This window comes from Budorcas taxicolor, chromosome 16 (assembly GCF_023091745.1).
Source record: "Budorcas taxicolor isolate Tak-1 chromosome 16, Takin1.1, whole genome shotgun sequence".
NCBI classification, from domain to species: Eukaryota; Metazoa; Chordata; class Mammalia; order Artiodactyla; family Bovidae; genus Budorcas; species Budorcas taxicolor.
Genome location: NC_068925.1, coordinates 42046678 through 42060900, shown reverse-complemented (window position 1 = coordinate 42060900; position 14223 = coordinate 42046678). Strand labels below are relative to the sequence as shown.

Sequence of the window (14223 nt, the reverse complement as noted above, 5' to 3'; positions counted from 1 at the left end):
GTAGAGGTTAGCTCTTCAAAGAGCCTTCAGTGTCATTGTTACCAATGTGTTAAGCTGACCTCACCTCATAGTTTTGTAGCAGTATTTGAATGGGAATATTGAAAGTCAAATCCAGAATTCATGTGTTGCTTACTGCATAGGAAGGCATCTTCCTGGATGTGGTTTTTTGTAACTCAAACTCCCTTTGTTACTGGAAGGTCTCTCAGTGATGGAGATGTATGACATTATGGTAGTCAGCTCAGGCTGCCAAAAACCAAATACCACAGACCAAGTGGCTTAAACAACAGAAAGTTGTTTGTCATAGTATTGAGGCTGGGAAGTCCAAGATAAAGGTGCCAACTGATTTGGTTCCTGGTGAAGGCTGTCTTTCCAGCTTGCAGATGGCCACCTTCTGGCTGTGTCCTCATATGGCAGAGAGAGGCTGAGCCAAATCTCTGATGTCTCCTATAAAGACACTAATTGTAGAGAATCAGGGCACCACCCTTATGACCTCATTAAAAGAAAAAGAAGAACCTTTATTTTTTTAATTATTTATTTTAATTGGAGGATAATTACTTTACAGTATTGTGATGGTCTCTGCCATACATCAACATGAATCAACCACGAGTATACATGTGTCGCCCCATCCTGAAACCCCCTCCCACCTCCCTCCCCACCCTATCCCTCTGGGTTGTCCCAGAGCACCAGCTTTGGGTGCCCTGCTTCATGCATTGAACTAACATGGGTCATCTGTTTTACATATGGTAGTGTACATGTTTCAGTGCTATTCTCTCAAATCATCCCACCCTCGCCTTCTCCCACTGAGTCCAAAAGTCTTTTCTTTACATCTGTGTCTCCTTGCTGCCCTGCATGTAGAATCGTCATTACCATCTTTCTGAATTCCATGCATATGCATTAATATACAGTATTTGTCTTTCTCTTTTTTACTTATTTCACTGTATAATAAGCTCCATTTTTATCCACCTCATTAGAACTGACTCAAATGTGTTCCTTTTTATAACTGAATAATGTTCCATTGTGTATATGTGCCATAACTTCCTTATCCATTCATCTGCTGATGGACATCTAGGTTGCTTCCATGTCCTGGCTATTGTAAATAGTGCTACTATGAACGATGGGGTACATGTGTCTCTTTCAATTCTGGTTTCCTTGGGGTGTATGCCCAGCAGTGGAATTGCTGGGCCTTATGACCTCATTTAACCTTCATTCCTCCCATGCTCCATACAGTCACACTGGGGTGAGGTCGTCAACATGGGAACTTGGTGGGGGCATAATTCTGTCCATAGCATATGTCTCTCTCTACTCTTTTAGTCTAGCCTCAGCTCTGGCCATCGTGCCAATAGCCAAAATCCCCTGTGTTTCACTCCAGAAAGGACTTTATATTCCTGCCCTCCTTGGGTGAGTATCTGGTGCCGTCACTGCCCTTTATACACTTGACTGATGGAACTTTTGACCTTTGGATTGGAGGTTCAGAGAGTCATTCCTCAAGTGAGACATGGTGCAGAGTCTACTAGCATGGTGGCCCCACGAGGGCCTTAGTTTCTGTCTGATCCATTCACTGAAGAATCCTCAGTATGTGGAACAGTAGATGGCACTTATTAGGCACTCAACAGATATTTGCTGAATGAATGAGAGTTGGATGGTTATTGTACATTGTGCTTTTAATTTTCTCTCCTGCTCACCCTTCCTCAGGCTTCCCTGATAGCTCAGTTGGTAAAGAATCCGCCTGCAATGCAGGAGACCCTGGTTCAATTCCTGGGTCAGGAAGATCCACTGCAGAAGGGATAGGCTACCCATTCCAGTGTTTTTGGGCTTCCCTTGTGGCTCGGCTGGCAAAGAATCCACCTGGAATGTGGGAGACCTGGGTTCGATCCCTGGATTGGGAAGATCCTCTGGAGAAGGGAAAGTCTACCCACTCCAGTATTCTGGTCTAGAAAATTCCATGGACTGTATAGTCCACGGGGTTGCAAAAAGTCAGACACGACCAAGCAACTTTCACTTTCGCTCACCCTTCTTCAAGTCAAACCATATCTGGTCCTCATGAAATTCATTTTCAATACAATGAATCATGTCAGAAACATAAGGAGAAACTGTGTAGCGTGGCTAACGTAGGATTGCTCCCAGTGAGACACAAGCACTGAGTACAGAGCCATGGAAAACTGGAAGCCGGAATCCAGTCAGTAAAACAGGTTTCATGAAACTCTTGGAATTCATAAGAACTCAGAGAAGACGTTGGCATGAATGACTTCTGACTCTTAAGATGAAAACCATGTGTTGCTACCCCAGTTTGTGTTAAATCTTGCCCATGTATGCTGGAGGAGTCATGTGACCATAGTCTTCCGCAGTGTACAAGGCAGGAGTCATCGGGAAACCTGGCACATATTTCTCTGAAGTGTCCTCAGTGGTCAGGCTGGGTCTTCACGTTGGAGGCATCACTTTGCAAGAAAGGAGTTTTCAAGAAAACCACAGGAGCGTCATAATATACCTCTGACTTTTATCCTAGAATCCTAATTAAAAACATGCTTAAAGACCTAATTATTTGCATATTTTCCTCCAGAGTTAACCCGTTAAAAGGATCTTTAATACCTTGCTCTACTGTTCTAACTAAATGTTTCCACATTTTTTTCCAGTTAGACTCACTGTTTCACTTCTGGAAAATATTGTGTAATTACTTCCCGATGCCGTGAAAACCCCACAGAGTCCACAGTGCTGTGGTTACTTCAACTTTGTTCTCCCAGATCAAGTTGCATTTAATTTTTTATTTTATTCAGTTAATTAGTATTAAAAGGATAGTTGCTGACATATGATTTAAGGTCTGGTACACTGCAAAGGCTTGAGTTTCTAATGAATCCAGTATTAACTCTAATATGTTGCAAAATTGCCATCACTTTCCATTTTTCTTAACTTTGCTTCTGAAATCGGTTTCTGGGTTAAAATGATGGTAAAGGCAAATTTGTTCTATCAGATTACATTAATTTTTGTCTGTAACTGGTGTCTAGTATGTAGCCAGACACCTCTTTTTCATTAAAAGAAAAAGAAAAAAGTACCTATTTTATTTCCAATACACCATCACAGACCAGATTACATACTAGCAGTGTAAGCACTAGGGTAGTTCTTTACCTTTTCCAAAAACTGAGTAGCTGTCCTCACATACTGTTTTCTTGAGTTTATTTGACAACTTGATTGTATTTTTTTTAATGTAGTTTTAGGAAATAATATTTGTGAGGGTTTTTTTAAAGATATTATTCATTGCTTTAAAGAAAGAAGATTTTAAGTTCTCTATCTCGGTTTTAATATTTTGATAGATGTACTTAAATATATTTGATTACCTTTGTAATCCTAGGCATTTTATTTTATGCGTTTAAAATCAACATTATCCTTAGAAAGGAATTGTGGGCCTCCCCACAGTGCCAACAAGGGGAACGGAGGGATCATGATCCAAAAATGTTAAGAACGCCTGTTCTGATTAGGAGCCTTTCTAGATGTTTGAAATTTTTAATTATTCAAAATTATTAATTATTTGAGTGTCAGTAGGTTGCACAGAGGTAAAGAATCCGCTTGCCAATGCAAGAGACATAGGTTCCATCCCTGGGTTGGGAAGATCCCCTGGAGAAGGAAATGGCAACCCACACCAATTATTCTTGCCTGGAAAAACCCATGCATGGACAGAGGAGCCTGGCGGGCTACAGTCCATAGGGTCACAAAGAGCTGGACATAATTGAGCACAACACAACACGTGTGTTCCATAAACGTTAAGAGCTCCTGTTCTAATTAGAAATGAGGAACCTTTCTAGGTATTTGACATTTTTAATTATTCAAAATTATTCTTTATTTTTTAGTATTGTGACTGTGCTAACGAAAAGAGTCCTTATCCTTTAGAGAAATACAGAGAAGAGGAGAAAGAATGAATTAGCAGCAACAACTAAGCATCCTTAAGGGGCAGCTAGACCTGGAAAGTGGCTCCACATGACAGGGTTCCTGTATGTGACCTTGAAGGTGGTGCTTGTCTTTGGGGAGAACTTGAAGGTCACGCACAGGAGGCCCCTTGAATCCAGGCAGCATCTTGGAGGCTCTCCCTGTGTCTCTGGGCCGCTTGATCTCAGCCGAGTCAGGCTGCTTCCTTGTCCCTTTGGGTGTGCGTTCAATTCTATCAGTTTGTCTGCTCCTCCTCTTTTTTTTTTTTTTAATTCAAGAAAGTATAAAAAAGAAAACAAAAATAGCCTATAAACCCACTGGCCAGGTTAGTCCTTTCTCTTTTTGATGAAATAAACTCATGTACACGGTTATTAGCAAATTCAAAGAGTACAGAAAAAATCAAGAATAAAATTCTCCTTTCTTGCCCCCTTTGTATGCATACTGTGATATTTGATATATATACTCTTCTTAAGAAATTGCATATAGAAATAGAAGTTAGAACATTTTTATCTGAGCACAGGTTATATTGTTTATTCTGATAAACAGTATAATTTAATTTAACAGCATATAATTATAAATAAAAACCGTAAAGTAACATATGCAATCTCAAAACAAAAGTAAAAAGATCAGACATTTTGAGGAGTGAGATAGAATTCATTGCTTGCATTTTCTAAACCAGGAAATAATCTGTCAATAATCATTGACACTCCTGGAATAAGACAGCTCCCAACTATTCTGATTGTGAAATGACTGTAAAGTGTGGAATATACAGATATATAAATATTAATAGAGTTGATAAAACAAAAACAAAACCCCAAGAGAGTGGGAAAAAAAGAAGGAAAATCAGTTGAAAAAGGTAATTGAATCAACTGGCAAATTTCTCTCCTCCTAAGGAGCAAATCAGTGGTCGTGAACCTCTTTCCCTGTGGCCTCTTAGAGGGACACATTTCTCCAACCTACTGAAGTGAGGACTTGGAGACTTGCAAGGAGACCTCCTCCACAGGACCGGGTAACTTGGCATCTGTTGTCAATGGAAGAAAGAAATAACAACAGCCACCCCGGTTGGGCATGTAGATTGGTTCTAGTCATCATGGTGGCCCCTCGGAGGAGGTATGGTGATCCTCACTCTACACATGGCAGCAGGCAGCTCTGAGCCAAGCCTTGTGGCTGGCGACAGGCAGAGCCAGCTGTCACCGAGGATTGGCTGGTCCCAATGGCACACTGGCCACCGTACTTGGAAATGACATCACTACCTGCCACATAGTGAGAGGGCTGAAGCTGTTGTTGACAGCGACTTTGATGTTTGTGGTTTGGGATCCTGTTCATTGTAGTGGAGCTGCTTCTGCAGTGTTGAACCTTGCCGGGCTTGCCCACTATTAGAACCCGTCATCTTGGAGAGTGGTGTGAGCCATATGTCACAGCCTTCCTTTCTCTGAGAAGAAACTTTCTGAAGTTGGTCCCCAGATCAAAACATCCTCTTTCTCCCCTTAAAGGAGAGTTATAAGTGAAACTTTTAAACAAAGTCTGAAGATCCTGATTTTTTTTTTAATAGAATTGTTCCTAGTGTCCACCAGAGATGTCTTCTCTGGTTCTCCTTATTTGAAGGTTATGATACCCAGAGGCTGTGTGTCTCTGGCCATGGTTTTTCACCCTCCCTTCTCCTGAGTTAATAACAGGTCAGAGGGTAGAAGGACACACTCAGGGTCCACCTGAGGCCACATGGCTTTCCTTTCCATGTCATCCCACAATGGTTTGCACTAGTCACCCATTCGTGGGCCAAGAGCAGCCTCTGTGAAGCGAGGAGGGTGCGAGTGTGTCTAGACTTGGCTTGTGTGAGGCCTTTGCCTCTCAAGTGACACAAAGGAAAGGAGCTCAGGCCTTCTGCAGGGGACAGCCAGGCAGGGAGGGGGATGCCATGCTGTGACAACGAAGTGACAGAGGTGGCGAATGAGACAAGAAGTGCTGGGAACACTCATGGGTTCAGCTTCTCTTATCCCGTTGAGTTTTGGTTCCTCTCTCTCCGTGACAGATTTGGGGTTGGTCTCCCTTACAGGAGGGGACCCATAATCTGAAGCTCAGTTTTAATTATTCTTTGTTGTGGTTTCTAGATTTTGTGTGTGTGTGTGTGTGTGTTTAATGTATGCTATTATGATGAAACCCAAAGCGTCAGTTGTTGGTTGTGAAAATTCCAGGGAAGTGTTGAAAGGAAAATGGAGGGAGAGACTACTGTTGGCTAAGTCGGCGTCCAGGTTCTTGCTCAGACCGAGGGCTCTGACCCTGGCACTCCAGCTGAGTCCCCACTGTCTCCCTCTCCCCTCCTCTCAGTTATACCCTTGGCTCCAATCTGCTTTTGGTTTGATAAGACTAGAACATGTCATGTAAATATCCAGAACTCACTGTCTCTATTAGCTTCGGGGTATGAATGGGCTCTGGGCTCACAGAAGAGAGATATGTGCAGATTTACAAACCGTTCCCCTCCACTCACATTTCTATAATGGACATGAATTCTTCTAATGTTGAATTTTGGCCATGAATTTACTGACTTTGTGATGGAAGCTGGCGGGTAGCATCATCTCTCTCAGATGAAGAAACTGAGCCACAAAGACAGCAGCTGGCCCTGCCGGAGCTGCCCCACCCAGTGGGGCTCCCTGCCCACGCAGCATGTGTCCCCTCCACCACGTGGGATGGCTCTGAGTCAAGCATCCCAGCTCAGAGCCACCCTTCCTCCTCCCTTCCACCCGGAAGTCGTGCTGGCCAGACAAAGGACTTGTACCATCTGTGGCCTCTCAGAAGGGAGTCTGTTTTAAAGAGGCCCACTATGGAAAGAGCTCTAATAATGTCAACCACCCAGGTGAGGGGTATCAGAGCAGCTGCCCTGATGGAAAGACCTCGGCCCTCTTAGAGGCTGTGCGTAAATGTCAGCATCAGCAGGTACCAAACGGGAGAGGGGAGGAGCAGACGATGGGACAGAAGTTCTGCCTCCTGTGCTGGACCAGAGGAAAGAGAACAGTCCTCAACTGGAGTTTTAATGCCCATCCTGCCCTCGCCCTAATCGTGGTGGCTGGCTCTGGGGAGCTCCCCTGAGAACCTGTTACAGCCTTAGTCGCCACGTGCCCAGCCCACCCGTGCTCAGAGGCCCTGGGCCATTTTCGGTTTTTAAGCCAGTTTCCTGGCAAGTTCCAGCAGGCCCCCAATCCTTCCTTTCTGTGTCAGGAAGCTTTTATCATCTCTCTCTGTCTGTCTCCTTCTCTCGCCTTGTCTTCCACTGGACCAGCCATCTGAGATTTCACTCGGCCTCTTTAAGTAGTGCTGTTGCCCGCTGGATACCATCCGAGCCTGGGATGTGGGAAATTCTCTGCTGAGTGGCCTGAACACCAAAAGCTGCTGGGTATTTCTCCTTTCGGCATTGAGACTTTACAAGTCTACATTCTTGGCATTGCCAACCAGTCAGAATAGAACAATAAACCCCAATTTTTTTGTCATGTGAGGCTACAATTAAAATGGCAGCTGGAACCAGGCTGAATTTTACTGAGTGCTAAGGGGGTGGCCGACTCAGTGGTGGGTGCTCAGGGAGACATGGGCGGGGGGGTGGACTTTAAGAGTACATCAGCTTAGCCAGAGAGCTGAATACTTATCCAGGACACACAATGAGAACAAACCAGTGCTTAGCAGTGCTCTTGAAGGTAAGCAAGGAAGCATTCAAAAGTGGGCATGGGGTTGAGTGTTTCTGGGGAAGCTTCAGAGAGAAGTTGGAGCTCATGAATCCTAAGGCTTGAGGAGGAGGTAGAAGGGCTGAGGGATTAGGTGTGTTCAGAGTTGGGGGCTCTCTGAGCCCAGAGGTGAGTGGGGGCCTGAAGCCACCTTGGAATGGAGAGAGAACCAGCCTGTCCAGCTATGGGCAGGCCTGCTCTTTCCCATCAGAGTTTGGCGACTGCTGACCCCAGAACAAAGCCATCCTGGGACCCAGTCCCCGAGCTGTTCCAGGGGAGCTGTGGGTCCGAGCAATTGCAATGTGGCGATTCCTCTCAGGACATCGGGTCCCAGGGGGCCAGGGCCTGACGGCCAGCCTGTCGTCAGCTCTTAGTATTCCTGCCGTCTTTCTCTGTTCCCCGAAGTGGCCGCTCCATTGTGGAAGGCTGTCACAAGAGGCGGAGGAGGCAGCCAGGCCTGGGAGGGCTGTCACAGCCGTTTCCAAGGGTCACTGCTCTTCATTGTAGCCCAGCTGAGAGCTTTGACGCGCATAAATTCCCACTTTAAATCCGCGGCTCCGGGGAAGAAGAGATTTCTTTTATTTTTTTCCTGAGTGGCCTCGAAGCCTCCAGAATTGATGACTGAGAATTATGAAAATCACGATTATAGCTTTCCCTGAGAAAGCACACTTCCTAACAGCTCTTGAAGTTCTGAGAACGTGGTGGTGGTCTCACCAGTCAGCCCCTGTCCCTCAAGGTGTTAGGCTGAGACCAGGCGACCTCCTATTAAAAATGACAAAAAAGAAGCAGACGCAGACGTGCAGATAGAGGGGCACGGCATCCCCTCACGCGTCCAGTTTGCTGACCCATTTAATCCTGCTCCCCACTTCCACTTCCGTCACCCCGCGCCTCCCCCACCCTGCCTTCACAGCGAAGCTTCTCTGCTGCTATTTCATCAACAGGCCTTTCAAAGCATTGTTTCCTTCCTCTCTTTTGCCCAGCAAAGCGCTGTTACGGTTTCTTCTAAGCCTCGTCCTATGAAAAGGCCATAGAACTGTTTTCTCTCAGTGATACGGTTGGTCCTATTTATCGAGCCCCCTGTGTAAGGGCGCTGTGCTATGCATGCTGGCCTCGCAGCGGCCCTGAGAGGCCAATGCCACTTTTATTCCGAACTGACGGGCCAGGAGATGGGGGCTCAGAGTGGGTAAGCCACTCGCCCACAGGGCAGTGAGCAAGGGAGCTTAGCTGTAAGGTCTGTCCCCAGAGACCAGGGCCCACATGGAGCCTCAGCCCTGCCTCGAGGAGCGGCCCTGAAGTCCTGCGTGCCCGCCTCACTTCCCCTCTCCCTCCGCAGCTTCATCGCAGTGGAGAACATCGACAGCTACTGTGTGCTCATCTCCTCCAAGGCCGTCTACTTCCTGAGAAGCGGGGACTATGTTGACCGAGAGGCCATTTTCCTGGAAGTCAAATATGATGATCTCTACCACTGCCTCGTCTCCAAAGACCACGGGAAAGTATACGTGCAGGTCACCAAGAAGGCTGTGAACACGAGCAGCGGCGTGTCCATCCCGGGCCCTTCTCACCAGAAGCCCATGGTGAGTGCACACCTGACCCGTCTCCCAGGTCCGCCATTGCCCTGCTGATGCTTCTCAGTGGAAAGGCGTTTGCAGCACATGAGGCTTAGGCTTGGCTGCTGTGAATCCCCAAGGACCCTGCTTCTTAGTCCTGCAGACAGAAGATGCTCAGTGTGGTGGATGGGGTGGTGCTGCCCTCCCAGCTTCACTGCTGCTGACCCTAGGCAGGTTGCTCAACACTTGAGCCCTGGTTTCCCCTCAGAGGCAGGTAGGATTCCTGCCTCTGAGCAGCTGTGAGGACCAGCTGATATGATGCCTGTGGCTGTTTAATTCCTAAAATGGGCCTCTTCAGTGCATCGGATCTAAGATGTTAGAGCACATGCTGGCTTCTTCCTAACTTCCCCTCTAGAATAATTGGAAGCAGGACTTTATTAAATAATGCCATTTCTATTAATAACCAACATTCAGTAAGGGCTTACTATGTGCCAGGCTGGATTCTGAATACTTAAAGATTATTTAATGTTGTACTGTTATTTCCCCCACTTGACTGGTAAGGAGGCTTGGTGAGGACAGGTGGCTTGCTCAGGGTTATCTGGCCAACACCTGAAGGACCTGGGGTTCAAAGCCACGTGCCTGCAAGGCACCAGAGCTGGTGGCCTGGGGCAGGTCACTGCTTCTGCTTGGAGCTCGGCAGAAGCCCATGTGAGGGGACCCCGTCTCCAGCCATGTTCTCACTTGGAATCTTTTCAGGAACCCCAGGTGTTAGCTCTGCTCATCTTTCACCTGGAATGCTAGGATTTTCAAGCCTGCGTTCAAGAATGACATACCATTCAAAATGGCCCTGCTTATCTCAGTCTTTCTGTGATCAGAAACCGCAACCAGCCTGATTGCGCCTCTCTCTCTTGACCTTCTCCCTGCCCAGGAATGCGCTTGGGTTTGGTTTGGCTTGTGTGGGCTCCCCTGGGGTCATTGGCTTAGGTTAGGGCCAGTAGATTGACTGAGTTAACACCCAAAAGCCTGAGTATTTCCACAAGTTCCTTTTGGAGGTGGGGAGCCTTGCCCAGCTGCCCTTTCACCCTTTGAAGGCAAGCAAGCTTGCTTCATAAGAAAGGCCTCAAGGCGTTTGTGTGCTTTGAACATCAGCAGACTTTAGATTTGAGTCCCAAGTCTTTGTTCTCACTTGCTCTCACCTCAGCCGATCCTCACACCTCGGAGCACAGTGGTTTCTCAATTACAGGGAGTCCCGAAGGTCGGGGGATTGTGGGTCGGCTGCACAGTCACCCCGGGGTCCACTCCAAACCTCAAGTTGGCATAAACTAGGAGTAGGGCCCTGGGGATCTGTTTCTTAGAAGTACACCCATGCTGTTGAGATCCACAGTCAGGCTGGGAGCTGCTGCCTGCGTGGATTTCAGTGGCTTGCGTCCTGTGTGTCTGTTTGGTTCCCCACTGTGGGGGCGAGTTACTCATTCTGTCCTCTTCCTCAGGTCCATGTGAAATCAGAGGTCCTCGCTATCAAGTTATCACAAGAAATAAACTATGCAAAGAGCCTTTACTATGAACAGCAGCTGATGTTAAGACTCAGTGAAAACCAAGAGCAGTTGGAGCTGGACTCCTGAGAAACCCCAGCTGCCAGAGGAACATTCCCAAAGACAGACCCCACACCAATCAGGAGGAGAGAGGCCCGTGGGCTTGGCTTCAGTTTGAGGAAACCAGAATAAGGTTTGGGGGACGATATCAAGAGGGGAAGTAAATACTGATGAGCGGGGGTGCAGATGGAACTATATTCATTTGTGGGGCAAGGAATTGCTTTAGATTATGGGGAGGTAATTTGTAAAAGACATCAGTTGAATAACGTTTGAAAAAAAAAGCGTACTAAGATCAATCTAATTTTTAGATTGCCCTGTATTTTGTATATTGATATATATACAGCTGTGTGTTTGTAAATATATAGAAGCGTTTCTGAACAGGGACTATGATGTGTGTAAAGGATTGTTAACTGTAAATTAATATAAAATTATATTGGATCTTCTATTGCACTAATTCTACATGTCTAATTCAGGGTACTATCCATGAAGAGGGATTCTTGCAAGTTGCAGAATGTTATGTCTTAGTCTGGGAAACGAGGGTATTCACAGTTGGGTGGGCTGAGGTGAGGTGACGGGTACGTCAAGAGTGACACCTTTGATACCTGCACGCGTCCAGGCAGCAGCAGCAAACCAAAGTGTCCAGACCTAGAGTTGGCCCTCAGCAAGGCTTAGGGGAGTGACTCAGATGCATCTTTTATTGATTTCTCCCCCAGTTTAAAGATGGTTCTTAGAGTGTCACAGATTATTTTTTATCTGCCTAAATCTCTGGCTCTCTCCTGACTGGTCTTGCCAAAGTTTGAGGTGTGTTCTGTTGGCACACGTGCACACACACCAGCATTGCAAGTTTTTCTTGGGTTATTATCATAGAGGCCAGTCTGAAACATTGGTAGACTCTGGTAACTTAGAAGGGGAAAAAGCCCCACAGAACTGGGTGACAAATCAAAAGTCCAGAAATTTAGCAAAACCCAGTAAGAATGTCTTCCCTCCTGAGCAGCAGTCAGAGGGGAAGGACCTCGGACTCTCTTCTTCCTAATCAAGCTGCAGGCAGACTCTCAGCTCTGCAGTCCTGGGGACCTGGTGACAATTACGCTGAGATGAGAAGGGAGAAGGAGCAAGTCAGAAAGGGGGATGAAATCTTGAGTATTAAAAAGCTGTTTTTGTAAGTTTGAGGCCAAGATTTGGCCAAAATAACTCTTCCCCTTGGTTTTAAATTCCAAACAGTGGCAAGGCCTTGAAGTGAGTGCCCTCTTCTTCCTGGGTCTTGTTTGCAGGTTATTCTCTTTTCTGTATGGAATAACCAAGTTGGGGAAGGGTAGGCCTCACTCTGGAATGAATGACTAGACTTGTGATTTTTTAAATTTTTATTTTAATAAATCTACTCAGTCTCTACAACCATGTCTAACATAGCTGAGATCTAAAAGGACCCAGGGGATCAGTGACCCAGGGGATCAGTGGATGTGTGAAAGGTTTGGGGTTTATAACTCATGACCCAGATCCTTCCAAGACACGAATGAAGCTAATCTGTCTTTCTTCCCCCGCCTTGGTGTGTGTGTGTATATGTGTGTGTGTTCAAAGAAACAGGAAGGGAGCTTTCATCGAGTGCTTAGTGCTTTGGCAAAGCAGTGTCTTCAAGGCTCGTCTTGAGCACCAGGATTTATGTATGGTCTTCACTGAACTCTGTCTTCGTGGACAGCAGGGTTGAAACCTGGCTCTTGAAGGAGGTGCGTTTTTGGTTGTTCGGTTGGTTGGTTTTGCCAGGCAGCCATTGTGGCACCAGGTGCTGCCTCCTGCAGGTTTCTCGTCCTCTTCGACAGCCTCCTGCCCTGCACCCCACAAGTGTGGCTTGTGGTTTTTGTCACCAGTCACCCACTGCCTAAGATCATGATCTCCTAAGGGTGAGACTCTCAGAGGATTGATTGTTTGCATCAGTGAGCCTTCTGTCACTTTCTGGAATGAAGTCACTTGGAAGTTCTGTTAGATTGAGGAGCTTGGTGTTAAGATTATAAAGGAAATTTGCCTTGGGCCCCAGTGGTACCCAGCATCCTCTGCCCATGGGAAGTTGGTTGAGGGCTGCGCTGTGGAACGGTGCTTCCCAGAGACTCCAAGAGGGTGCTCAGATGCCCTCCTCCCAGCCGCTTTCTAATCTCATCAACCCTTGAAACAGTGGCTCAGCTCCTAATTGCACAACCTCCTCTGACGTTGTGCCTTAGAAGAGGCAGATGTTAAAATGGGATCCAAAGACCAAACGGGATGAGGTTGGGGTTGGTGGGTGCCAACTTAGCTTCTCAAACTCCCTCTGCCCCCTCAGCCCTCATGCCAGGCATGGGGTAAGGTTTCAGGGGCTCTGGAGAGTTTACTGGTTTGCCCGGAAAACATCCAAAGCTTTAGAGGATGCAGGCCCTGGCTATGGCTGCTAAAGGCCCCATTTCCTTTAAAATCAGTGTTTAGCCAGCGATGGCAGAGACTTTGTTACAATAATTTTCTACTGATTTTCTTGCTGCCTCAAGTACCCAATTCCACTCCCAGGAAGAAAAATAAATTGAATCAGGAGAAACCAGACCAGCAGAAAGCAAAGTCCCCTTGATGCCCTAACACAGCACATCCAGCTACATCGCTGCCCGATCAGAGCTGTTTTTGTTCACCCACCAGAAAGGCTGACCAGTCAGTGCTTCCTGCACCCGGGCCCGCTCACCGCCAACCCAGAAACGGAAACTCAGCCTCTCATCAGTCTGAGTGCCTCGCCCGTCCGGTGGTGAGGATGCAGCTCAGAGTTTGGACAACTCCTGGGCCACTTTGTTTATAAGCCTCATCTGTGCCTCAAAATAGCATAGCAGCTGCTTATAAAATCCCAAAAATAAAGTTCTGGGTCACCGCTGTGTGAGCACCCTCATAGCCACCAATCTGTTGCGACTCTAGAATCTGTTCAGTTCAAGTCGTTCTTTCTCTTCCTGTGGAATAAAATGCTCTGTTGACTTCCAAACATGCTGTTTCCTTCTAGTTTCTTGCTGTCTCATAGATTCTAGAACCGTTGCCGATGACAAACGCCAGACGTCTGATGGTGTTCACAAGCACACGCAGCCTCGCCCTCACTCCAGGGAGGTGCGTTCCCAAGCCAGCCCTGCACCTTGGGCCTTTGCCTAACTTCCTGTCTGCTGGGCCCAGGCTTCATGCTGACCGCACTCTCCCCCCCTCTGTGAGGTAACCGGTCCAGGCCCTGGCAGGATGAAAAGTGTCATGTCCTAGAAGGAGACTGCAGGAGGAGCAGATTTGGTCATGTTCACAGTGCCGACTTGGGCTTCCCTGATAGATCAGTCGGTAAAGAATCCACCTGCAATGCAGGAGACCCCGGTTTAATTCCTGAGTTGGGAAGATCCCCTGGAGAAGGGAAAGGCTACCCACTCCAGTGTTCTTCCATGACCTGCATAGTCCATGGGGTCACAAAAAGTCAGACACGACTGA

The 14223-nt window shown here is 46.9% G+C and overlaps 1 protein-coding gene and 1 non-coding gene across 2 annotated transcripts in view; both read left to right on the top strand.

Annotated features, from left to right (window-relative positions):
* The window catches only part of VPS13D (vacuolar protein sorting 13 homolog D), a 266036-nt gene extending 252211 nt beyond the window's left edge, over nt 1-13825 (top strand). Inside the window, exons 69-70 of the mRNA XM_052654160.1 lie at nt 8959-9199; nt 10663-13825. Coding sequence (XP_052510120.1) covers nt 8959-9199; nt 10663-10794 — 373 coding nt within the window. The 3' untranslated portion in view covers nt 10795-13825. The remainder of the gene's footprint in view (nt 1-8958; nt 9200-10662) is intronic.
* Nucleotides 9345-9484, top strand: LOC128061906 (small nucleolar RNA ACA59). Its single transcript, XR_008200759.1, has one exon. It is a non-coding gene; the product is annotated as a small nucleolar RNA ACA59 (small nucleolar RNA).
* Nucleotides 13826-14223: the final 398 nt, after the last annotated feature.